Here is a 27404-nt window from a genome sequence, read left to right on the forward strand (position 1 = left end):
AGGTGATGCTGTGGATACTGACATTCCACACCTGCTCAGCCACTGCTAGGGCAGGGAAGTTGGAGTGGGAGGCGCCCAGCTGAGCAGGTGGTTCCAGAATACCCCCTTTATCTAATAATCTACCCCAGGTGGGAGACAGAAAAAGCACAAAGGGACTGCTCCCGCCCTCCTTTTGTGCAGCTGTCCCCAGACCAGCCCCATAGGCACTGTCCAAGGGTCCACCCTCCTAGCAGTGGGACTCTAGTTCTACGAGTCTGAGAAGTGATGTCTTGGGTGAGGCAGGGACAGAGGGTCCTGCTTGGCTCCACTGGGCCAGTTCCTCAGCTGGGCACACAAGCTGGCGAAGTCTCTGGAAGGAGAGTTGAGGGGGCTTCCATGAGGCAGAGTTGGGGGTGGGGGTGGGGCATGCCTGCCAGTGCCCTCACCACCAATGTCTGCCCATCTCCCCAGACACCGTCACACCATCCAGGTGCCAGTCCTCCAATCCAAACCATTGTCTTGGAGGCATCCAGTCTCCTTTGGAGACTTTTCAGCACTCACTCTGTCCCTCCCTGACCCCCACACCAGGGTCACTGCCTCCTGTGCACCGGCTGCCTCCCAGGCAGGCAGCCATCTACCATCACCCCCTAGGGTTGCTCTCCACTAACTCCCTACCTCTCTGAAGGAGCCCTTGAGAGCGCTGAGTTTGTAGAAGCTCCAGATAGGAATGCAGACCATGGAGGACAGCGCCAGGAGCCAGCCCAGGGCATCCCCCCACCAAGGGTACGTGTACTTCTTGTTGTAGGTCAGCGGGGTGTACTGGACCAGGGAGAACAGGAAGGTGGTATGAGGACGAGAGCAGAAAAGAAAGGGGCTGGGAAGCAGGGTCCCTGTGCCCTCAGCGCCCTCTGGGGGAGCTGGCAGAGATCACACTCCAAGCCTAGATTTTCTTTCAGTCTCATCTAGGCCAATCAGCTTTCAATCTCCTTCACATTCTCCTCAAAGTCCACACACACCCCAGTAGGTGTTTCCAGGGCACCTACCCTGTCCCTCCCTGGGCTCCCGGGCCCCAGGCCCATGAGATCCTCTACACATGGTTGGCTCCTAATTAAGACACGACAGTGTACCTGCTGGTGCTTTCAGTTAAGTCTTTAAGTCGTCAGCATCATCAGGTGAGGGCACAAATACCTCAGTGGCAGAGGTTAGGCCTCACTTTCAGCCTGCATGTTGCGGGTGCTCAGGGGGACCTCAGACTCAAACAGAAAAGCCAGAGGAAGCTTCACAACGTGCTCTGGGTCCAGCTCTGGAGCCAAGTGGCCAAGGCTTGAATCTGGACCCCCATTCTCTCTACCTTGGATAAATTGCTAAACCCCTTTGGCTTCAGTTTCATCTGTGAAATAAATACAATAGTAATTTTTACTTTGTGAAGTCCTTAAGAGGATTAAATGGGTTAAAAGTATAAAGCACTTTGTAAAACGGTTGCTGTTATTACTGTGGTAGTTAACAGTGTCATTACGAGTGGTCCCATGCACCTGGTTTCCAGTCCCGCCTGTAACAGCAGGCTCACACTGCAGTGCTGGTCAAACACTCTTGACAGCTCCAACCTCAGTCTATCTTTCTGTGAAATGGAAAGGAAAAATCTACCTTGCTGTTATTTTTTAGAATCCAACAGGAAGATGAATGAAAATCTAAATGACTTTCAATGCCCACAGAGAAGTCCCTTCTCGGGCTAACAGCCTACCTATCCTCCTGCTCCACTATCTCTCTACCCCTTCACCTGGCTTCCCTCCCAGAAGGTTGTCTTACTGTGCACACAGCCGGTGTGAAGAAGAGCCAACAATATTTGATAAGAGGCCAAGGCCTGTTATCAAATCATATCTTCAATGTTGTCATACAAGTGCCCGGCTCCTACCACGAAGAGAAGGAAAGAAGGAAAAGAGACAAAAGACATCCTTTAGCACCCAAAGTATCTGGATGGGGCCCACACAGACCGGGCTGGGCAAGGCTCCCATGAGCAGAAGATATCATGGTTGTCTTTACAGATCTCAGCTGGAAGAAAGCTCTTCCCTGGGATGCAGGAGTGTCGATGCCAGAGGGCAGCAGAGGCACTGCCTTTCTGATTATGAAGGCTGTTATGAGTGAAAAGGCTTAGATAGGACAGGACATGCTGCGGTGGTTGAGGTGCAGCCATGGCCGGGAGGGTAGGTGAGGCAACCTCTAGAGGGCTCTTCCAATGGCAGCAATTTCGGATTCTTGAGATTTTTGAAGCTGGGTAAGGGAGAAGTCCCAAGAAAAGTTGGGTGTGAGCAGTAGATGTCTCTCTTTTGTCTAAGGGCCCTGGGACCGAGGTGAGTAACGAGGTTCAGGAGAGTCACTCACCATAGACCCAAGCCACACAGAGAGACTCGAAGATGGCAACAAACAGGAAGCACATGCCGCTGGCTGCATAGTAGTCAAAGAGATGAAACACATACATACCGCCCTGCGGGGGAAGAAATAAAAAACAGAACTTTATCCAGAGAACACAGACACATTTACCTGCTTGCTGGCCAGCTTCACACCCTCAGGGAGTAGAACAGAGTTGGTGGGATTACCACAGACAGATATTAGAATAGAAGGTAGTTTGTAAGTTATAAGGCACTAGGCAGATAGGAGGCAATAACTATTTTTTTATTGTTTCTGGATGGATGATAGATGAAATAGCCAGTGATGATTGGATTGTCCCTGAGAACATTTAGAGGATGACACAGAAATCCAAGATATAATATGTACTTTTTTTTTTGCCAAGATGCGGCTAGGACTGTCATTGCTATTGTGTCACCAAGATGACAAGCCCCAACCACCACCTTCCCCTTTGAGACCATCACACAGAACATCACCCATCCCCAGGGCTTTCCTTCTCCCTTTGAAGTTTATCCCTGGAATGTGGTGCAGCTGCCTGAAAAATTACGAGATCTTGCTGGAGAGGCAGTTTTTCTTGCCCAGAGACCATCCTTTCCATACCTCTTAGTTTAACATGGAGATGAGTTACCCCTCACCCAGCCCCAGAAGTAGGTGGTCAATTCCCAAAGGCCAGGGGAGGCACTTGCCTTCTTTGTACTTCCTGCAGTTGGGACAGGAGCTGGCCCCAGTGCCCCAAAGCTACAGCAGCCTGCTCCATCTGACAGGTGGCAGCTATCCACCTCATTCTGCCTCCTAACTCAGTCCTCACCTTTGAGCCTCCCAGACCCTCACCTCCGTGACCATGACTAGCCCAACAAAGAAGGAGACGACAGGCACTCCAAGAATGAGGGCCTCCCTTCGGTTCTTCTTACAGAACACCCAGGGGTACATGTCCACCAGCGCCGTCACTAGGCTCTCTACACACACGTACTGAATGACAGGACAAAAGGGTTGGAGGGAGGAGAGCTCCCAGAATCAGCCCCACCAGCCAGCTCTGGCCTGCTGCTCCTGGGCTCGGCCCTGCCAGGCTCCCTGTCTAAAGCCCCCCAGTGCTGTCCTTGCCCAGTTAGGTCTGAACCCATCCTCCAAAGCTCCTTGTGGTTCCTGGAAGGGCATTCATGCCTGACATTCCCCTGGTTCCCAGTTGTTTTAAGGTCCATCAGGGCATCGAGCTAAACCTCACACCCATGGCTCCCCCTCCCCCAGCCCCCACACACCCACTCATCTCTCAGCCTCTGAGTGGCCGCCTCTTGATATCTGGCTATCCAGTCCCAGGAGGGTTATCATGAAGAAGAAGAAGCAGGCCCGGAGAGTCGAGAAAGGCAGCATCGCCACTGCCTGGGGGTAGGCAATGAAAGCCAGGCCGGGGCCTGCAGCAGAAAGCAGAGGAGCACAACCCAGTGCCCGGCCTCACTGCAGGCCACATGCACCCCCAGCGTGGTGCTGTGGAGCAAGTTGAGGTAGAGAAACTCCACCCCAAAGTTCCTATCACACCACCATCCTCACCCAGGAGAAGCCACCCAAACCTCTTCCTGATCTCGAATTTCCAGGACACTACCCACAGTTTTCTCATTGGCAGGAACAGAACCTACAGGCTGTGTGTATAAAGGGCCTTGGAACACAGAAAGGGTTATATCACCCACATTTCTCTAAGTTGTACTCCAAATCTTCCAATCTCACTCTCCAGATCTATTGCCCCAAACCAGAGGTTTCAAACTGAAAAAGAACTCAGGGACCCTTGCGTATTTTTGTGCAGCGGGCCCAGGGCAGAGTGGGGGAGTGGTAGGGCCTGACTGGCACCAGCATGCTTCTCCACCAACCGTGAGTTCTGTGTGGTTTCTACAGAGGAGATGGTTCCGAAGAAAATACCCCCAAGACTGGGTGGTGCCTGGGGCTGCCAGTTGGCCACCTCTGCCCTGGGGCCCTTCTTGTCACCCTACAATGTATGAATGCCAGAATGCCTATTCTGGCATTAATTTCAGAATATCTCTGATACTCAGTCTCTCAAATAAATTAATGTTCCTCACAGCTGGCTTAAAATAGCAGGAACAGATTCACATGCCAGCACCTGGGTTCAGTCATATGAAGCTCCCTTTGAAAAAAGAAAAAAAGGTGTGACCCTGAGACCTTCAACAGTCCTTTACCTCTTAAAGCCATACTCCCCACACTGGTGAGGTGTGGATGGGACCAGCACCTGCTTCACAGTTGTCCATCGTATGATACAGGCAGAATGCTCTGCACAGTACCTGGCATATAGTAAGTGCTTAATAAAAGTGAAATAGTATCACTTTTAATGAGTCAGTGATGCCAGCTGCCCAGTGCTTGGCACTCTGCATAGCAAGGGTCAGCTTGTGAATGCTACGATAAAAAATTGCCTTGCTACAGAGTACAAGTGGATGGTCTGTGAGAACAGGAGAAAAGCAAGAGAAACACAGCTTACCTAGAGATGACACCAGTCCCTGATTGTAGTTAAAGGAAGCAACAAGATTGCATGGTAGAAAAGCACTCACTTAAAAAAGGAGGAAACTCTATGAGCCAATATAAACTTATCTCTGAGATACATATTACAGTGAGCAAAATGCCCTGACTGGTGTGGCTCAGTAGGCTGGGCATCATCCTGCATCCCAAAGGCCGCCAGTTTAGATTCCCTATGAGGGCACACGCCCGGGTGGTCGGCCGGGTCCCTGGCTGAGGGCATGAGAGAGGCAACCAATCAATGTTTCTCTCACACATTGATGTTTGTCAACTTCTTGTTTCCCCTCCCTTGCCCTCTCTCTAAAAATAAATAAATAAAACTTAAAAAACAATAAAGTGAACAAAACAAGTCAAGGTACAGAACAGTATATATATTATGTTATATACTGTACTTCAATTGGTCTTCAAAAAGGGAGTAAGAGCCCTGGATGGTGTGGCTCAGTGGACTGAGTGCTGGCCTGTGAACCAAAGGGTTGCAGTTCGATTCCCAGTCAGGGCACAGGCCTGGGTTGTGGGCCAGGTCCCCAGTAGCAGTGTGCGAGAGGCAACCACACATTGATGTTTCTCTCCCTCTCTTTCTCGTTCCCTTCCCCTCTGTCTGTAAATAAATAAAATCTTTTTTTTTAAAGGGGATAAGAAACAGAAATATGTACCTGTGTATAATGAATATGTATGTCTATACAGGTGTGTGTTTTTTTCTCATATATGCCTAAACTATTTCTGGAGGGGGAAACATGAACCTGATAACACCGGCGGCCTAAGAATATTGGGGTGGGAAGAAAACTTCCCACTGAAAGTAACTCCCCTAGAGTGAAGGCGACAGTAGAAAGACCACTGGAAGCTGGTTGGTGAAGGTTGGAAGCTCATAGAATCCACACTCTTGGGCCACCCCAACACTCTCCTGACTTGGCCACCTTGGAGATGGGCACCCCCTGCTCTTGGGACATGAAGCCCAGGATGGACAAGATGGCAAATCTGGCCACAAAGCTGGTGCCACTGTTGAGGAAGTAGAGGACAATGCAGTCCCTACGGGGGTGGGGGGGAGGTGGAAACAGGTCAGGAAGGGCTGCAGTGTCTCCGCCCACGATCTGGAGCCCAGGGCAGCCCCTGGGCAGCCCTGCCCCTCACAGCAGACAGGTCAGAGGCCACTGCCTGGCGGAGTGAGGATGAGCACTGAGGGATGGTTCGGCCCCCCCGACTCCACTAGCCCAGACTTGGAATAAATCAAACTGTTCCTAAAAGAATGAGGCTCTTAAGAAGTGAAATACTATCTAAAAATTACAAACTGCCACACATCCTCCCTGCTCCCGCCATATCAGCACCACAGCTTTGGGACACCATCGCTCGGACACAGTTTGGCGTGGCGTGCTAATGTCCAGGATGTAGGCCTGGATAATCCCAAGCAACCGATAATTCCTAGTTACCTAAATTTGATTCCAAAAGGTATGAGATGACACTTTGGACTAACATTAAAATTGGCCTAAGTTCTCTGATATGAACCTAGTAGGCCAAGGGAACCGTGGGGAGGGGACACCAGCAGGGGAGGGGTGAAGGAAAATGGGCAAACAGACAAAACAGGGCGGGCCGCCGAACCACATGACATGGCTGCTTACTCCCCAGGCTTGCTGACACTCCTGAGCCGATCACTCTACATTACCCAGGGCCCAGGCCGCCCCCCCCCCATTCCCCTGCCTCCCCCCACCCCCATTTGCCTGTGCTGTGGTGGGCCCCTTCCAGCAACTGGTAGCCTTGGAATATCCCAAGCAGAGCGAAGGGCGGGGTGGGCGAATCCCTGAGCCGTGCTCCCTCCACCTCACCCCTGACCCCGCAGGCCCAGGGCAGCTCGGAGAGGTGCTTAGTGGCTCAGGCTCCCAGTCACCTGTAGCAGTTGTGGAACTGCTTAGGGCTGTGAGGCAGCTGACGCAGATGGTGAAGGAGAAGAAGATCTGGGTGCCCCTGTCCATCCACACAGACACAGGGAAAAGGCAGGAAAGCTGCACCACAGGAGCCAGGCACCTGGGTTCTGTGGGGGCATGTAGGCCCGTGGTGGAGTTGGGCTCTGGTTTGCTGCAGCAAGAACCTTGCCCTCAGCATGTGCAGCCCCCTGCCGTCCCCGAGGGCACTACTCCCAGGGACCCTGGACGGGGTCTCGTATTAGGCGTGCGAGGAAGACAACTAAAGGACCCGTGGTGGAGGAGGGCGAGCAGAAATAGGACGCTCTAGAACCAAGCCGGCCTGGCCCCACGTTATCAAGGAAACAAAGCCCGGGTTCTGCCTCCACTCTCTCCTGGCCTGGGCTCTCCTGGTGGTGAGACCAGTTTGCCAGTTTGGAAGGAATCCAGAGGCAGGGTCTCCAGGGTTATGGATCCTTGTCAGTGCTATCAGCACATGTAGCTTTCCTCGTGCCTCACAATCCTCTGTCCCAAAACAGGAAGAGTAATCCTCCACTTGCAAAAAGTCAAGAGGAGGGTCAGAAATGCATCGGGAAAGGGCTTTGTACTCCTTGGGGGGAAGAGCTCTCCTGCTAAAATAGGCTATGCTTATTACTGTTATTATCTCAGTTGCCGACCCATGCTGTGCCTGTTATGATTTAGGTTTAACAGCTAGAATAACATCCTGGAGAGAAAGAGCATCAAGGCAAACAGGACTAGCAACCCTGCAGATCAGCAGGAAGTGGGTTCCCGGGGCTTCGGACCATGCTGAGCCTCCTGCCTCTGGAGGATGGGAGCTCCACAAGGAGCCCCAGGCTCTGGGTACAGGCAGTCGTTGTCCAACATTCCTGTGTCCCCGTTTCCTGTCTGTTGCCTGGCGCCACTCCAGTAGCCCCCACATAGGTGCCCACTTTCCTTTCACCGATATTGGGCTCCCGATGCCTCCCACACACCAAAGCCTCAGCTCGGGCTGTCCAGAGCTCCTACATCCCTCTTGTCTGTCCTGGCCTCCCTCACCATCGCCACCACCCTCGGCCTCACTTGCTGTCTCCCCTCACACTCACCCCGCTCAGCATTACCGTGGGCCCCAGGGACAGCCGGCAAGCTGGCTACATCAGAATCTCATGCATTCCTCCCCCAGCAGCCCCAGTTGAGATACTGAATCTTTAGAGCTAAAGGAGAACCCAGAAATCTGTATCGTGTTCAGAGCGTCCTGGCCAACCCTACTGAACAGTCAGGTGTGGATTTCTGCCTGAGAGCCCTGCCAGCTGGTGTCAGAGGCCTGCCAGGGGAACTCACTGCTCTTGTTATATTCCCCTGCCTGCAGGAATGGGAACAGAGAGGAAGAAGAGAGGAAAGGGGCAGAACGTCTCCAGCCTCCTGTCCCTCTGCTTACCGTGACTTTCATCCCAAGGAATTCTATGAGGCAGAAGCTGCCACCAAGGAAAACGGCACACCCAGAAGAGGGCAGGCAGCGAGAAATAGCATGCAGAGCGGAAACACCTGGGGATTTTTTTAAACTTGAGGGAAATTATAATGGAAAGGGAGGGGTCATCAGAATTTATTTCCAAAAAAAGGATAGGGTAGGAATGAAAAGAACTTACAGCAAGAATGGGGGCGTTTACAAAATTTGGTGCGATGCCACAACAGCTCGAGGAAGTGTTTTAAATAATTTTTTCTTCCAAAAACTTCGCCCCAGATACTACTGTAAGGATGGTCATCTCAGGAAAACTCACTGACCTCTGGTCTGAAGGTCACTCTCTTCTGTTTCCTTCCTGCTCACTCAGCGAGTTTCAAGCAGATCTGAGCCTGCTCCCTGGGGACTTGCTCCAGGGTCAGAGATATGAGTCCGGGAGCACTGCTCATCTGCCTGGGGCCTCTCTGCGTCCTCTCCCAAGCCCGATGTTTGCTCTGCGTGCCTGCCAGCACACAGGGTGCAGCTGGACTGCACTCCTACACGCCACCAGGGAAGCTGTTGAGTGCCCACATGCTGGCAAGGGTGCACAAGTCCTGTGATTATACAGTTTTGGGCTTGGGAAGGAAATTGTGATGTGGCAGTTTCCCTCACCCTGAGGGGGCCAGACTAAGACTGAGTCGGGAGTGGAGGGGAGGGGAGTAAGAGCAGAGAAAAACCCAGCAGGGGGGCTGGGAGTTCAGGGGACCAGGGTCAGATGTGTTGCCTCTGACTGAAGCCCCCTCACTGGGAGCTTGGCAAGGCCAGCTCTCCTCTGCACAGCTGCTGCCTGACAAGCCTGCTGGGATCAGCGGGTGGGAACAGGGTCAGAAGGGCTGAAGGAACCAGCAGAGCAAGTGGTCCTGTTCTCACAGCAGGAGACCCTGCCCACGCCAGGAACCCTGATTTCTGGAACGAAGCTCCAATGTGTGTTTGGCTGGGGCAGAAGACAAGTGTGGAAAACACTTGGTGGAATGTGGACAAAAAATATTCTCTGGGGGCACAGAGTTCTAGAAGGTCCAAAAAAGCCATTTTCAACTCTGAGTCCAACCCCAAAGATTATTACATTTTCCGTATTTAGGAAGGCATAGTGTATAATGGAAAAAACCTGGGCTTTGGAGTCAAAATGAAGTGGAGTCAATTACTAACTCTTAATTACTAGCTGTGTGATCTTAGGCAAGTCACTTAACCTCTCTGAACCTTACTTTTCTCATCAGGAAAAGGGGTATAAGAATAAATAAAATAATGTATGTAAAATGCCTAACACATAGCTAAATATTAGTTCCCTATCCCACCTTCTAGATAAATTTAAAAAACAGCCCTTAAAACTCTCAAATAATTCATATTCTTTGGAAAATGAATGTCATGGTGATTAAGACAGCAGACTCCAAAAGACTACTCAGGATGAAACCCAAACTCCCTCACATGCTGGTTTTATGGTTTGGGGCAAATTTCTTCAGTTGTCTCAGCTTCAGTTTCTTCATCTGTAAAATGAGGCTAATCCCTGATTCCCTGGGTCAGTGGGAGTTTACACTGTGTCATGCACTGAGTGGAGTGCCAGGCAAATGACAAGCACATGACCAGTGTGTCAGCTATTGCTGCCTTTGGTTTCTGAGTTATTTTAAAAAGCAACCCTCAGTGATGATGATGTCCCACAGATTTCAACACACAGTATCTAAATTAAAAGACTCATTCTCACTGATCGTGCCAACCTCCTCCCTAAATAAACCCTTCATTAGAATAGCTTAGCATAGAGATTTAAAAGTCCCAACAAAAGCTCTTTGGTTACCCCACCCCCAACCCCTGCCCTTACCAACCTGCCAAAGCACAGCAGGACAGGCAAAGGGAAAGACCCGAGCACCTGAACAAAGCACGCACTGCGTTGGCGGAGCCCTGAGTCTCCCGTGGCTGTTCCCCGTGTGTGAGAGACAAGCCCAGGGGACACAAGCACAGGCAGCAAGCCACCTGGTACCCAGAAAGGCTGGCAAAAAAAGAAGAGGAAACCAGATCACCCAGCATTGTCTCTGTCAGGCTCCCCACTCCCACACTGAGTCTTTGCCAAAGAGATGTCTTTGGTCTTCGTGTTGGCTAGCACAAATTTTGCTAGCCAACTACATCAGTTAGTGCTCTGGCCTGGGCAGCTCACCTTGCAGGGGTTGCTCTGCTCACAAGCAACAAAAGTCTCTCTTCAGCATGGGACTAGGACCAGGCAGCTAATGAGACAGGCAGCTGGAAAGCTCAGGAAAAAAGCCTGGCTCTTGAAACACAGTTGTCCTCACCACAGACTCAGAGGACTTGGAAGACATACTCTCTGCACAGCAGACAGCTGGCTATGGCTGGAAGGTCAGTATCCTGGAGGGGGGTTTAAAAGACGTCTTATTCCCTGCAGTAACCCAGACACAGAACTGTGGCCTTATTAACTCTCAGAGTTGAAAGCTGTCTGGACCACCAACTTTATATTTGCTGGAGGATACATACAGGTGGGGACTTTGACGTTAAGAGATCATAAAGTGCAGAATTTGTCATTGTCCAGACCTGGCTTCCAGGTACAGGTGTGAGGATGGAAAATTCTTTAAGTTCTCTAGGCCTTATTTTTCTTATCTACAACATAAGAACACCTCACTGATCTGCTGTGAGGTTAGCTGAACTGACGAAGTAAAACCTCTTAGTGCCAGGGACACCATAAGCACTCACTAGTTGTTAGCTATAAATCGCTGATCAGAACAAACAAGGCATTGATCACAGAGGCCGTAAATCAGTTCCAGAAATACTGTACCCTCTTTCCTTTTTGTCTCTCAGCCTACCTGCCCGTCTCTAGGCCCCTCCCCCTCCCCCTCCACAGCCTGACCGTTCCAGGCTTTGTGGCTGAGCCACACACTGGTTCACAGCCCTGCTGCTCCAGAACCACAGTGCTCCCTTTTATACGAGGCAGCCAAGTCAAACTCTATCCCTGTCCTTCAGAGCCTTCCCTCATCTCTGCTGCCCCACAACTCCTGCTTGCTACCTCTCCACCACAACCTATTGGTTCCAGATAAGCCAAAGGGTTTATGGTTCACAAAATAAAAATACCCTTTGTTTGGCCTGCCACTTGCTGTGAGACCTTGGGCCTCATTTGCACATCTGTGCAATGAGGAGTTCACACTGGGTGACCTCTGGAGCCCTTTGGCTCCAATGACTATGGCTCTGCAGTTTGACGTCAAAGCCTGACTACAACCCTGTGCCCCACGTGGAGATGACACACCAGCAACCTGTCTCACTGTTATATCTAAGCAAAGGGAGGGGAGAAGGATAAGCTCATGTCCCACCAGAAGATCATGGAGACACATCCAGGACACAAGGCTACTTGACTCCAGGAGGATGTTTCTGACGGCAGGAGCCTTGGCAGCCCTGGTAGAATCTCAGGATGGGAGACTGAGAATAATTGAGCTTCTAAATAGCCCCAAATTCGGCACAAAGGGGAACCATTACCTCTGCTGAGTCCTGGCCTCTGAGGGACCATGGACGTGTGAGCCATTCCATTTTCTCTTGCTCCATCTCAGTAATTTCAGTGACTGTGCTGGTACTTTACTTTTTAAAATGTTTGCACAGCCATCCACTTGTTCATCTTCTCTGTCGTGGGCACCTTCCACCCTCTGTCTCCTTAGGACACCTGGCGGTAGACAGAGAACCTTCTCCAGCACAAAGGAAGGCAGAGGCAGGGCCTGGGGTTGGGTAACACATCTTAGGGGCTCCATGGGGAGCTGAGCCATGCTTCCCATCCCTCGACACTTCCTGGCTTTGCCAGCTTTCAAAACGGCTGCCAACTACAAGATAAGAAACCTGTCAAAGGTAGTAGCTTCTTCTCTCAAGCCCTGCCTTGCAAATCCCTCCAGTCAGCAAGCAGCACTGCCAGCTCCTTGCGAGGGCCACCCAAAAGCTGGCTGAGGGGTGGGAAGAGGCTGGGGCCTCTGGACAACTGGCAGGAAACTCAACCCAGCCCTGCTGGTGCTGGCAGGAGCTGGAGAACTGGGCCTAGGAATGGGCCTCCTGACAGAGGGGCAGACCAAAGGGTGACTGGTGGAAAGTTAAGAAATAGAGAAGAAGCTAGGTGTGAAATAAGATTGCCAGGGAAAAAATGCAAAAGGGCATGAGTAGATGTGGTGAAAAGCGTTCAGCCCCTGAATAAAGGCTGTTAGTGACAAATTTACTGCCCCTGAGAAATATTACTAGGCCTCAGGGCCCCCTGGCTTTCCTGGCAGCTGTGAGCCAGGAAGGGACTGCAAACTGTGGCTAACAGATGTCTGAGACACTCCCTCAGGGATGGCACAAGAGCACAGGGAAGGCCTGTAGCCCAAGCACCTCCAAAGCCACGTGAAGGCCATTGTCTGTGGCTTCTTACCTGGGGATCCCACAGGTGTATGAAGTTTGGGTACAGGTAAAACTGAATCCCTTGGGCTGCCCCCGGCAGTGTCACCCCTTGAGTTAATAGGACCACCAGCATGAGGTAAGGAAATGTGGCTGTGAAGTACACCACGTGGCCAAGGCCCAGATGAGAGATAAAAAACTGGTGAGTCAGGAGGGAGGGGGCCCTCGGCAGTGAGGCAGAGGCAGGAGTTCCCCACCTGCAGAAGAAGCCGCAGGAGTGCATCTCCCCCTGCCCCTCCTTCCCTGTCTGCTCCAGCCTTCACAGCCTAGCTGCTGTTCAGTCCTGCCTCCCGTGTGCTGTGAACCCTCAGCCTAAAGTGCTCACCCTCCCCTGACACATAGGCAATAAATATTTGTTGAGCGACTGAATGGACTTAGGCATTCTCCCTACAGCCATGTTTAGAATTATGGCAAGGGTTGTTGGGTACGCGAAGACCTGCAACACTTGATCCCTGTCTGCACAGGGCTTACAAGCTCAGTGTGACCAGGCAGCCCAATTAGGAAGGAAGCCTTGTCAGAGGCCTCCAAGGCAACAGTCCAGAAGAACTCAGAATGCCCTCTTAACACCTCATACACTCTAGGCAGAGCCCCCCCAGCTTCTCAGATTGACTAGGAATCATTTTGAGACTGATGATCTTGACAGAATTTTTTTCCCCCAAAAATGTTGAACAAACTAGGGAGCTATGAACTGTGTTCATTTTGCGATATGCCCACATATGTGGTATATTCCAAGATCAATGTCCTCTAGAGGTGTCCACTGTCTCTCTTTCCCTCTCCCACTCTCTCTCTTCCTTTTAATTTCCCCAGAGACTAGAAGAATTTGAGATTGAACCCAGGAGAGGCACAGAATCAAGGAAGTCTTTGCTGGGTCATTCTCTCCCACTGACTAGGCTACAGCTTAGGGAACTCCCAGGGAACTGTACCCCCAGTGAGAGCAGGGAGTCCTGGGATGAGAGGGCCAGGAGCTCTCCAACATGAACCTTGCCCATGGACTTGACCCCCGTCCAGATGCAGAAGTAGCAGATGACCCAGGCGAGCAAGAGGCACACAGCTAGTTCCCAGCATAGGGCCCCCAGGTGCTGGATGCCATCAGATACCTGCAGGACCCACCTCCTAGGGAGAGAAGGTTGAGCTGGACTCCACTCTTGCTGCCAGCCTCCATTTTATAGCCCGAGTGTCGAGTGTCATGTTGCAGGCAGCAGAGCTCTTCCTGCAGGTTCTTGTCCAAAGGTTTGTCAGCTCTTTTTGCCTGAACCCATGAGGCTCTCCTTTGCCCAGAGATAGGGGTAGGTGTAAAGTGAGGCAAATATAAATTGTTCCCTGGTAAGTTTGCTCTGGGAGGTGAGTACCAATTTATCCTAGAGAAAGAGGTTCAAACACGTATTTTCTCAACCAGGGTTTTAGGATATTTTGATACTTGGAGTCATGCCCTAGACAAGGATCAGTATTGGGGGGAAGGTAAGATAAGAGACAATGTCCATGTAGCTGAAGAGGGTAGTTAGGTGTGTGGACACGCATGAATGTGCACTGTCTAACGTGTGGGTGGGCACATGGTGAAGAAAGGTGGGAGAGCTGCCAAATTCTCATCTCTGAAATCAGTTCTGTACTAACTACAAATACAGGCACAACTGAAAAAAAGCTCCTTCAGAGACAGGGCCACCAAAGAAGGCAACAAAAATTCTTCTCTTGTTATCCACTGAGAGTTACCACTGCAGGGACCCGCCCCTGCACCATTCTTTCCAGTGCACAGCCCACAGTGGGATAAAAAACAGGCCTCACTTACTCCCAGAACTCAATGACAGGAGAGGTAGCATTCTCAGAGGTCACATTCAGGGAGCCATTGATCCTCTGGAACTCCGCACAGTGCTCTACTCATGGGTCCCAGAGAAGGAAGCAAGAGAAAAATTATTAGCCAGTACTTAGTGTGAAATTTCAAAATGGAAGTAAGGTTTCTGGAAGGGACTGGGCTGAAGTTGTCTACACAAAACATCCTTAAACACACAGCCTCAACAGACCTACGTCACCTTCTCCCATGTGCTTTTATTCATCAGTTTCTAAATGTTTGAGGACATATTAAAGCACGATCAGATGGCATCAGGAAATATGCTCTGCATGCCATCTGCTTCAAAGTATTCAAATATTTCCAGGTAACTGGAAATATAAAGTCACCACCTCTGAGGAATGATAAGAAGCCTCCTAAGGAAGTTCCGCAGCCAAGTTGCTGAAGAGGAGAGGGACGGGGGCAAGAACACTCTGCCTGGCATCCTGCCCCTCCAGTTATTCCCAGTGAGTTTTTCAGCCTCACACCCCCATGTCTGAGATGGACAGAATGTCCATTGGTAGGACTGATAGGGGATTAAGTGCAAACACATCTGGAAAGTACTCAGTAAGTAGTGGCTCTTAGTTACCTGAACATGACTTTGGAGTTTTACAAAGAGTGTTCAGAGTGTTTTTCACATTCTATAGGTAAAATACTATTCAAAAATATTAGGACAGCTAGAGTTTTCCCCATTGTATACATCAAGAGAGCGAGCCTGCTTAGCAATGGCCTGTCTTAGCTTATAAGTGACAAAGCGAAGGAGGGCTAGAATCCAGTCCAGTGAGTCGCATATGCTCTATCTTTAAAATATGAAGACCTTTCTCGTCATCATCACCACCACCAGGTGCAGATCACCATCATCTCCGGTCACCCCGACAGGCTTCCACTCTCTATTCTTGCCTCCCTAGCCAGTTCTCCACACAGCAGTCAGAGTGATATGGTTAAAATTTAAGTCATGTTCTGTGTCACACCCCAGTGAAAAATTCTCCGATGAGTTTCCCATCTCACTAAGACAGAAAAAGCCAAAACCCCTATAATCACCTCCCAGGCCCTATTCACCTCTGGCCTCACCTCCCCCTGCTCCTTACTCACCTGCTCCAGCCACTTGGACCCCTTGCTGGCCCCTGGGTGCTACAGGCTCTGGGTGTCCCTAGGGCCTTTGGCTGGGTGTCCCTTCTACCCAGTGTCTGTCTCCCGGTGTCTCAGGGGCTCACTCCCTACCCTCCTTCACAGCATTACTTGTGTCATCTTCTCAGCAAAGCCTTCACTGATGACCCATTTAAAATTATACCCCCCAAAACTCCCCAAACCTCCTCCTTGTTTTATTTTTCTCCAGAGCGTATGTTTTCTTCTAACATGACACCTGCTACTCATTTATTTTTGTTTTTGTTCTCTCTCCTGTCACTAGAATGACAATTCCATGCAGGCAGGGACCTTCGCTTTTCTGTATTACCACATCCCAGGTTCTTAGAACAGAGCCTGGCAGAGTTGGAGCTCAACAATATCTGTTGAATGACAATGACAGTCGAGCACTCTTTTCACTAGACATGGCACTTTCCTTGAAGCTTCAGCACACCAAGAAAAGTGTTTCATGTTGACAAGACAGGGTGCCCTAAGCAACTCAAGATGCTAGAGTCGGAGTAAAATCAGACTCACTAGGAGAAATGTCCAAAATGTCACAAAGCAAAAGACTTGGCAATGCATTTGCCTCGTAATTCTCTCAGAGATAACCCCACCCCAATCAGCCTAGAGGCAGGCTGAAGCAGAAGTCCTGGGCCACTAAAACCTCACAGTTTTACAAGAGGAACTCCACTGAGATCTGATAAAATCACCATCTGACAAACTGGTTGTCAAGGGTGATTTCAGTGCCTGTAGATGGAAGGAAGGAAGGAAAAAACAAAAGAAGAAAGGAAATGATGAAGAACTGGAGGGAGGGAAGAAAAATATATAAAGAAAATATTAGAATGTAACATTTTTTTATTTTTTTAATTTATTTATTTTTTAAATTTAGTTATTTTTCAAGCACAGTTTTTTGTCTATTTCTCCCATCCAAGCCCACCCCCCATGCCACGCTCCCCACCTGCCCCCCTCCCCTACCCCCCCAGCCCTCGTCCCTGTGTCCTTCCTATTTGTTCCTCCAAATCCCTCCCCTTTTTCCCCCTTAAATTCCCTTCTCTCTCCCCTCTGGTCACTGTCCCCTTGTTCTCTATTTCAGTGTCTTTGTTTTTATTCTGCTTGCTTGTTCCTTTTGTTGTTTAGCTTCCTGTTAAAGGTGAGATCATATGGTATTTGTCTTTCAACACCTGGCCTATTTCACTCAGCATAATGCTTTAGAATGTAACATTTTTAAAACTTAATTCATCCAACATATAGTTTTGAGTGCTTATGATGTAGCCACCACTGTGCTGTGCACAAATGTTGTAGAGGTAAAGACATATTATCTGCCTTCAAGCTCTTGCTGATATGTGGGAAAACCAGACTGACAAACAGACAAAAAATATGTAGGTGCCACAGGGGTCAGCACAGGTAGTGCCAAGAACCTAATGCACCTTGGGGTGGCAGGGGAAGTACCTCCAAGGTTTCACTTTTCATTTTAAAAATGGTGGCATAGATCAGACGGGGAACGCCTGGAAAGGGAGTATAAAGTTTGAGGGCAAGAGGGGCCTTGAGTATGAGGCTAACCATTGCTGAAATGCGCCTCCCTGGCCAGGAAAAGGCTCAAACTCCAGCCTAGAACTGAGTGACTTATTTGAACAGGAAAAGTAAATCCTGGTGCAGGTAGAGCCTCACTGACAGGCCCTGAGAGGTATGTGGGCCATGAGCACAAGACATGGTGCTGAGACTCCAACAGGACATGCATCCAGCATGCTCTTCATCTGCGCTGTCCAAAGGGTGGTCACCAGCCACATGTGCCTCTTTATGTTTTAATTAATTAAAATTAAATACAAATTTTAAAAATTCAGTTCTTCGCATGTACTAGCCACATTTCAAGTGCTTCATAACGTTGGCTACCATTTCAGAGAGCACAGCATCACAGAAAGTTCTCTGGGATAGTGCTACTCCAGGTATTTTAAAATTTTTATTGCTTTAGTGTGTTAGACTCAGCAGTTCTATTGCCACAGGTGGCTCCTCTAGTCCTACAGGCACAGGAGAAAATCAACTGCTATTACAAATGATATTGATGACATACCAGACAGCTTTATTCCCTGGTTAAATCCAGATGAGTTCTGAGTTGGAAAGACCTAAAATGCTATCAGAGAGAAGGCATGAGAAACAAAAAAATGAACAGACTATATATATTTTGCCTGTGATGCTGGTGAAATCTCACTTTTATCTGGTGTAAGACCTCCTTGATTCACTGGGCAAATTTCTAGTGAGTCCTAAATGATGGCCGGGAAGTTGGTGGCCTGGGATACAGGGACAATCCCAGTCCTGGCACGTGCGGCAGAGCAGCAGGGGAAAATGAACTCGGAGGTGACCTCACCTGTATTCCACTTGTGGCGGCAGCTTCTCCAGGGAAGGTCGATGGTGAAGCTGCTAAAGAGGTAGAAGAGGGCCCAGGCCAGGACAATGATGTAGTAGGTGTTGAGGAGCAAGAGGATCATCTAGGAGACGTAGCCGATGCCTGCAAGGGCAACAGGCAGACTGAGCTAGGGACAACAGACAGATTTCTCACACACTACCCACCCCTGCTTAGGGAACGGTTTCTGCTCCAAAGTTGGTGTCTTAAAACAAGAAGTGCTGGAGCCTGGGCGCCGGCTCTGTCCTCTGTCTCCGCAGCAGGCAGTGTGCTGCGTGCCCCCACAGCCCTTCCCAGGTTGGGAGGGGACCTTTCTTCCAGCCTTCTGCAGCCCTAGCCTGCTTCCTATGCATGTCATCCTGATTAGGTTCTGTAAGTTCACTAACCCAACGTTATTTTTAAAATGTGCAGACTACCTCCAAAATTCCAAGAGTTAAATGTTCCCTGAATGTAGTCTGATATATTTCTGAATATAAAACCACATGTTAAGAGCAGGAAAGAAAATACACATAGGAGAAAATACAAATAGAGCCTTCCTAATAATTAATTTCAGGTGTGCAAAATCAAACACTAATGAGGTACCATTCTACACTGACAGCCTGAGTGGAACTTTTTACAAATAATATAACTCAATAAATTTTAAACTTTCTTCACATTAGAAACACCTGAGGATGTTTTTAAAATTCCAGAGCCTGGACCAGACCCCAGACCAATTAAATCTCAGGATGTTTTGAAGGTCCCCAGGTAGTTCCAATATCAGACAAGTTTGGGAACCACATTATAACTCAGAGTTATTAAAGACAGAAAGGAAAGATACTTACTCATGTCTAGTGACATTGTAAGTCAGTTAACACTTCCATGGGACAATTTATTTTATTTTATTTTTTTTAAGTTTATTTTTAGGGAGAAAGGAACGGAGGTAAGAAGACAGGGAGAGTGACATCAATGTGAGGACAAACATCCATCGGTTGCCCCTCATACGTGCCCAGACTAAGACCAAAAGTCATATGCCCTGACCGGGAATTGAACCAGCCTCTTCTAGCTTTGTAGGATAATACTCAATCCACTGAGCCACACTGGTCAGGGCTCCTCAGGATAATTTAATCATCCATACTGATCAAAAGACATCAATTTTATCATTCATTCGATCCAGTAATCCTAATCCTGCAAATTTGTGCCAAAGAAATAATTTCCAAAAAGGCAGGAAGGATCTATCTCAACAAATATACATAATAGCAGAATATAACAATTTTATAAGTACTTGAACATAAGAAAAAATTAAAAAACAAAGAGTTAAGTAAATTATGATATATCTACTTGATTGAAGTTTATATAATCATTAAATAATTGTGTAGAAAATGGAAAATAACACTAACTGTAAAACAGAGATATAAACTATGTATATTCCGTATTAATAGATATGTAAACCCCATATAGACAGAAAGAATGAAATAAATAAATCCCTCAAATTGTAAACAATCCAAATACCCTTCATGGGGTGGATGGTTAAGTAAACTGTGATCTATCCGCACCATGGAGTAGTGTTCAACAGCACAAAGGAATGTACTATTGACACCAGAACAGGCTGGATGAACCTCAAGGGAATCATGCTGAGTGTAAAAGCCAACTTCTAATGATTATATTTTGTATGTTTCCATGTATATAACATTCTCAAAATGACAAAATTATTGAGGTAGAGAACAACTTAGTGGTTGTCAGAGGCAGGGCCGGCGGGGAGGGGTAGTGTAACTACAGAGGGTAGCATGGCAGAGATATTTGGGTGACGGAACAATTCTGTGTCTTGATTGTGGTGGTGGTCACACAAATTCATGCACACAGAGAATTATACACATGACTGCAAGGGAAAGTGGTGAAATCTGAGTAAGTTCTATGGATGACAGTACCAATGTCAATTTCCAGGTGGTGATACTAATCCATAGTTGTGTAAGATATTACTATTGGGGGAAATTGAATGAAAGGCACACATGACCTTTCTGTACTATTTTTGCAACTTTCTTGTGAATATATAATTATTTCAAAATAGAAACTTAAGAAAATCCTACATAGAAAAAATATTAAACTAAAACACCCTAAATTTTAAATAGCTGTTGTATCAAGATGTTAGGATTGTTAATGATACTTTTTTCACTTAAAATTCTCTTTTAAAATGCTTTATTTTGAAAATACAAAATCATTGTTATATATTTTAAAAATATATAGCTAAAATAGATTTGCCCTCAACTTATTTAACTTAAAGCCTTTGACCCATCCTCATCACCACCTTCTCCATTCTCTGATGGACTGACTGGGTGATTAGCTCAATATTGGGCTCATAAATGAAGGTTTAACATAAAGACAGAGTCTTATCTCAATAAGCATGATTGCTAAACCACTCAATCAATTCAAGTGAGGTCTATAATCCCAAGTGCAGATACCCTGGAATCAGGCATACAGCTACTCACCCTCAAAGATGGGGCAGATCTTCCTCCAGGCTGTGATGCTTCCCTGGCTTGTGTACTGACCCAGTGCTGTCTCCAAGAGGAAGATAGGAATGCCACGGGTAAAAAGGAAGATGAGGTAGGGGGTGAAAAAAGCACCTGTGGGTGGGAAACAGGCTGTCCATTACCTGCCACTAGCCTCCTCATGGTCCACAGTTGTCTTTTCCCATTTCCACTCCATACAGCCCATCAGAATCCTGGGGTGGGGGTCATGAAAAACTGCAGGTGTCTGGGACCACAGCCCAGATCAAGAGTCACCAATTTACCTAGAACCTAACCAGTTCCCTTTTTTTTCCACTGGAAGTTTCAATCTATACCTACCAAGGTTTGTTCTTCATCAAGCATCAATTATTGCCTAAATAACACATAACTTGTGGCAATAAAAATGAGCTCATTGAATAATGGATATCTAGGAGCATTAACACAGCCCATAGACCATAATTCTTTTAGAGGAAATGGTTGCTCTTAGTTTTAGAGCAATCACATTTTTCTTTAGTAATTTTTTCTGACTTTGTTTTCACAATCATTGGATGAGACAAGTCTACTGATGCCAGAAGTGCTAGCGTTGTCCCCACCAAGGATCTTTATCTACTGGGAAAGTAAACAGGGGAGTTCACAGAGTGACCCTCCTCTCATCACTGTCAGTTTGTTCCTTGTTTCCATGTCTCCTTTCTATTTTGCTAATTTGTTTATTTTGTTCATTAGTTTCCTCTTGTAGGTGAGATATGTCATTTGTCTTTCGCTCCCTGGCTTATTTCACTTAGCATAATACTCTCCAGTTCCATCCATGCTGTTGTGAAGGGTAGGATCTCCTTCTTTCTTTCTGCTGTGTAGTATTCCATTGTGTAAATGTACCACAGTTTGTTTTTGTCCACTCATTTACTGATGGGCACTCAGGCTGTTTCCAGCACTTGGCTATTGTAAATAGTGCTGCTATGAACATAGAGGTACATAGGTTCTTTTGAATTGGTGTTTCACGGTTCTTATGCTATATTTCCAGCAGTGGAAACACTGGGCCAAAAGGTAATTCCATTTTTAGTTTTCTGAGGAAATTCTATACTGTTTTCCCCAGTGGCTGCACCAGTCTGCATTCCCAACAGTGCACTAGGGTTCCCTCTTCTTATTTGCTTATGATTTCCATTCTGATCAGTGTGAAGAGATATGTCATTGTGGTTTTAATTTGCATCTCTTTGATGGTTAATGATGCTGAGCATTATTTCACATATTTATGGGCCCTCTGTATGTCCTTGGAGAAGTTGGATAACCACATTTAAATGTAAGTAATCTAAATATTCCAAATAAAAGATAGAAATAGATTGATTTGAACAATAATAAAAATTTTAAAAAACTAGCAAGAGTCAGCTATATGCTGCTTAGAAAAAATGCACTTTAAATATCAAGACATGAATAGGTTAAAAGTAAAAGGATAGGAAAAATTTTACCATGCTAATACTCACCAGAAGAAAGCTGGAGTGTTTGTATTAATATAACACAGTGCAGAGTTTGGAGCAAAGAATATTACCAGAGGTAAAGAAGGTCATTTCATTATGATAAAGAGGTCAACAAGAGGACATATAATTCTACATGCACATGTGCCTAATAACAGAACTTCAAAATACATAAAGCAAAAATGCTAGAACTGCAGAGAAAAATAGTTAAATTTCTAATTAAAGTCTAACATTTCAATATCTCTCTCTAAATAACTGACAAAATAAGTAGATAGAAAATAAATAAGGATATAAAGTATTTGAAAACCATGTCAACCAACTTGACCTACTTGACATTTATAAAAAACTGTACCCCCAAACAGCAGAATATACATGATCTCCAAGTAAACCTGAAATATTTACCAAGAAAGACCATACTCTGGACCACAAAATAAATCTCAATAAGTTTCAAAGGATTCAAGTTATACAAAGTATATTCTCTAACTAAATTAGGAATCAATAACACAAATACACTTGGAATATTTTCCAATATTTAGAAATTAGGTAATACACTTATAAATAGCCCCAGTTATAAAGAGATAATCAAAACAAAAATAAGAAAATATTTATCTTTAGAGGGGAAGGGAAGGAGAGAGGGAGAGAAACATCAATGTATGGTTGCCTTTCATGCATCCCCTGCTGGGAACTGGCCTGCAGGGAACCGGCCTGCAACCCAGGCATGTGCCCTGACTGGGAATCGAACCGTGATCGTGTGGTTCACAGGCCCGCACTCAATCCACTGAGCTACACCAGCCAAGGCAAGAAAATATTTAAATAAAATGAAATGAAAACACAACATATCAAAACTTGTGGGATAACACTAAAGCAGTACTTAGAGAATTTATAGCATCAAATGTTATTATAAAATAAAAGTCTCAAATCAGTAATTTCAGCTTCCATCTTAACAAAAATAATAGTAAATGCAATTCAAAGTAAGTCAAAGGGAATAATAAGAATCAGAGTAGAAATTAATGAAATAGAAAACGGAAACTATAGAGAAGATGAAGGGAAAAAAAGCGGATTCTTTGAGATAATCAATAAAATTGATAAACTTCGAGGAGACACAAATTATCAGTATGACAAATGAATAAGGTATCATCAATACAGATTTTATAGGTACTAAAAGGATAATAAGAAAATATGAGTAACTTTATGTCAATAAATGTAATAATTTAGGTAAAATTTCTCAAAAAATACAAACTACCAAAGCTTACTTGAGAAGACATAGATCATCTCAATAGCTTTATTTCTATTAAAGAATTTTTTTGGTTATTGTTTAAATATTCTCTGAAAGAAAACTCCAGGCCCAAGTCACTTCACTGGTGAATTCTCCAATCATTTAACAAAGAAATAACACTAATTCTGTACAAATTCTTCCAGAAAATTTAGAAAAAGGAATGCTTCCCAATTCATTCTATGAAGCCACCATTACCTGATAACAAAAGCATACAAAGACATTACAAGAAAGGAAAATGACACACCAATGTCTTACATGAGCATAGATTTTAGCAATCTATGAATTGCTCATAGCAATTCTATGAGCATAGAATTCTAAACAAAACTTTAGCAAATCAAATCTAATAATATATAAAAAGAATAATACATTTTGTATTGGAGTTTATCCCAGGAATACAAGGTTGTTTTAACATTCAAAAAAACAATTAAAGTAATTTATAATATTAATAAATCTAATGGCCATTACTGTAAAAAAAACCAAAAAACTCTCAGTGCATGATGAATAGAAGGGAACATCCTCAACCTGATAAAGGGTATTTACAAAAAACCCACACATAACATCATGCTCAATGGTCAAAGACTGCTTAACTCCTAAGATCAAGAGCAAGAAAAAGGTGTTTATTCTTACCACTTTTATTAAACATTGTTTCTATAAATATTGATTCTAGCCCAGGCAAAAAAAGGCAAGGAAGAAATGAAAAGTTATTCTGATTGGAAAAGAAATGAGACTGCTTTATTCTCAAATGGCATGATAGTATATATATATAAAGTCCTTTGAAATCTAAAGTAGTCAAACTCATAAAAGCAAAGAGCAGAATAGTGGTTACCAGAAGCTGAGAAAGGGGAAACAGAGAGGCAGGCATTGGTCAGAGGGCAGAAAGTTTCAGCCATGCAAAATGAGTAAATTTTAGAGATCTACTGTGTGTCATAGTGCCTGCAGTAACACTATTTTATCGTTTTCTTAAAAACTTATTAAGAAGGTAAATTTTATATTGTGTTGTCATTGCACGCACAAAAAAACTGAAGAGGGCAGACAGAAACTTTTGGAGGTTATAGATATTACTTTTAAACTCATCAAGCTGTATACAGCAAATATGTACAGCTTATTGTGTGTCAGTCATATCTCAATAAAGTGTTTTTAAAAAGAAAGGAAAAGAAAAATCCTTTGAAATGTACCAAAGAGCTACTAGAACCAATCAGTCAGTTTAGTAAGTTTGTAGGATACAAGATCTCAGCCTATGAAGATCTACTGTACTCCTATATACTAGCAACGAAAAAATGATAAATTCAGCCTTGGCTGGTGTAGCTCAGTGGATTGAACGTGGGCCTGTGAACCAAAGGATCGCAGTTTGATTCCCAGTCAGGGCACATGTCTGGGTTGCAGGCTAGTTCCCAGCAGGGGACACACGAGAGGCAATCATACATTGATATTTCTCTCCCTCTCTCCTTCCCTTCCCCTCTAAAGATAAATAAATAAAATCTTTTAAAAATAATAATTTCAATTTAAGAAATAAAGTCATTCATAATAACATCAGAAATGAAATAGGAATAAATCAGATCAAAGATATAAGATATGTACACTCAAAACTGTAAAACATTGCTGAGACAAAACAAAAGACCTAAATAAACAATGAGGCACAGTTTCCCTCTATTCATGGGTCAGAAGATTCCATATTACCTATATGTCAGTTCTTCCCATGTTGATACACTGCAATCCCAGTCAAAATCCTGGAAAATTTTTTTTCAGAAATTGACAAACTGATTCTAAAATTCATATGAAAATGCAAAGGAAATAAAATAGCCAGACAACTATGAAAAAGAAGAAATAAGTTTTAGACTGAACTCTACCTTATTTTTAAATTATTATAAAGCTAGAGTAATCCAGACAGTGTGGTTTAGATGTCAAAATAAACAAATCAGTAGCACAGAGAGAGTCCACCAACACGCCCACATGTACTTGGACAACTGATTTTCAGCAAAGGTGTAAGATGAACTCATTGAAAGGGGCAAAGGTAGTCTTTTAAATAAATGATGCTGGAAAAAGTGGATATTCATACACTAAAAAAAGTAAATAAATAAAATTTGCCCTGACTGGCGTGGCTTAGTGGGTTGGGCATGTCTCTACAAAACGAAAAGATTGCCAGTTTGATTCCCAGTCAGGGCACATGCCTCTGTTGCTGGTTCAGTACCCAATCAGGGCACATACAAGAGGCAACTGATCCATGTTTCTCTCCCACATCAGTGTTTCTCTCCTTCTACTCCCTCTTTCCCCACTCTATAAAAAATAAATGAATAAATCTATCTTTTCAAAAAATGAACTTTAATCCATACCTTCATTATACACAAAAGTTATGACCTGAAATGAATCAGACCCAAATGTAAAACCTAAAACTGTAAAAATTCTAGAAAAAAATTTCTTTCATGTGACACCAAAAACATGATTCATAGAAGACTAAATAGATTAAAGTAGACTTCATCAATATTGAAAACTTCTGCTCTTCCCAAGACACTATTGATAACAATAGAGCCAGAAGTGGTGGCTATTCACCTATTTTGATGGCAGAACTCGATGTCCAAGGGGTTTCTCTATCAAACTTTCCACCAAACAAAATTTCTGAAAGATATTCAAACGGAGTCCTGAAAACAGTACATTCCCTCTGAGGAAAACCTCATTTCTTCCTCTAGTAAAGACAGCCCTCTCATAAAGAGCTAAACGGTGAAGAAAACTTTGGTGAGAAACTCAATACATATGAAATGATTATACCCCGAAGAACTTAGAGAACTTCAGATTTGTCACTCTTTATTAATAGAGCGTGATGCTCTAAATGTCTTCAATTGTTATTTCATATTCATATTCACTTAGACCTTTTCAATTCAGTTCAAAAATCCACTGAACCAGTTGAATGCATTCCTTATTTGGGCTACGCCTTCCTCCTATAATACTGCTTTGGGTAAAACTACAACATTCTGGCTTACTCTGGTTCATTAGGATATATTGGTGCCTGGTTTTTCACTCATTGTCTGACAGAAAGTTCATTTACCTAGTCCTTGCTAACAACCAGACCCAAAAGAAACATTTTGGAAAAATACTTCAAAAGGATGGGTGAACACAGTATGTTTCCAGGGACATTATGCCTGTAAACGTTTCATTAGTAATGAACATTGAAAGAGCGTTGAAAGTGCTACAGTCAGAGTTAGGTTAGAACACGCCTTTTACAAAAACATCTTATTCCACAGTGATTTGAAGGAATTCTTTACTCAAATACAAAAGAAAAGTGAACCTGGTGAAGGACACTCGACCTCTAGCTTCACATTCTCTTGGACTTCCAAGAAACTGCTTCATTTCAAGTGATGTTCTACAGAGTCCATGAATCTAAAACTGTTTTTCTCTTGGATACAAGAAATACTACTGTAGAGAGTATATGGATTTGGTAATTCACTAAATGGCACTGCTGTTTAACGCATCTATTCACCTATTGTGATGGCAGAACTCTATGTCCAAAGGGTTTCCCTATCAAACTTTCCTCCAAACACATATTTCTGAAAGATATTCAAACAGAGTCCTGAAAACAGTATATTTTCTCTGAGGAAAACCTCATTTCTTGTCTAGTATAAAGAGCCCTCTCATAAGTAGCTAAATGGAGAAGAAAACTTTGGTGAGAAACTCAGTACATATGAAATGATTTTACTCCGAGGAACCAGAGACCTTCAGATTTGTCAGTCTTTATTAATAGAGGGTGATGCTCTAAAAGTCTTCAATTGTTATTTCACATTCATATTCACTTAGACCTTTTCAATTCAGTTCAAAAATCCATTTGACCAGTTGAATGCATTTCTTATTTGGGCTACTCCTTCCTCCTATAATTGCGCTTTCGGTAAAACTACAACATTCTGGCTTACTCTGCTGGATAAAGATATATTGGTTCCTCGTTCTTCACTCATTGTCTGACAGAAAGTTCATATACCTAGTTCTTGCTAACAACCACAACCAAAAGAGACATTTTAGAAAAATACTTCAGAAGGACGGGTGAACACAGTATGTTTCCAGGGACATTATGCCTGTCAACGTTTCATTAGTAATGAACATTGAAAGAGCTTTAAAAGTGCTACAGTCAGAGTTAGCTTAGAACAAGCCTTTTACAAAACATGATATTAAACAG

At 45.1% G+C, this 27404-nt stretch overlaps 1 protein-coding gene across 1 annotated transcript in view; it reads right to left on the bottom strand.

Annotated features, from left to right (window-relative positions):
* Positions 1-226: 226 nt before the first annotated feature.
* The window catches only part of SLC6A13 (solute carrier family 6 member 13), a 46512-nt gene continuing 19334 nt past the window's right edge, over positions 227-27404 (bottom strand). Inside the window, 15 exon segments of the mRNA XM_053662054.1 lie at positions 227-349; positions 655-824; positions 1785-1848; positions 1850-1887; positions 2359-2461; positions 3214-3355; positions 3683-3791; positions 5792-5922; positions 6776-6791; positions 6794-6890; positions 12659-12793; positions 13665-13797; positions 14468-14552; positions 17988-18128; positions 20486-20620. Of these exon segments, the coding sequence (XP_053518029.1) occupies positions 227-349; positions 655-824; positions 1785-1848; positions 1850-1887; positions 2359-2461; positions 3214-3355; positions 3683-3791; positions 5792-5922; positions 6776-6791; positions 6794-6890; positions 12659-12793; positions 13665-13797; positions 14468-14552; positions 17988-18128; positions 20486-20620 (1622 nt within the window).

The sequence above is a fragment of the Artibeus jamaicensis genome, unplaced genomic scaffold (genome assembly GCF_021234435.1).
Source record: "Artibeus jamaicensis isolate MK-2021 breed Jamaican fruit bat unplaced genomic scaffold, CSHL_Jam_final contig_1028, whole genome shotgun sequence".
Lineage (NCBI taxonomy): Eukaryota > Metazoa > Chordata > Mammalia > Chiroptera > Phyllostomidae > Artibeus > Artibeus jamaicensis.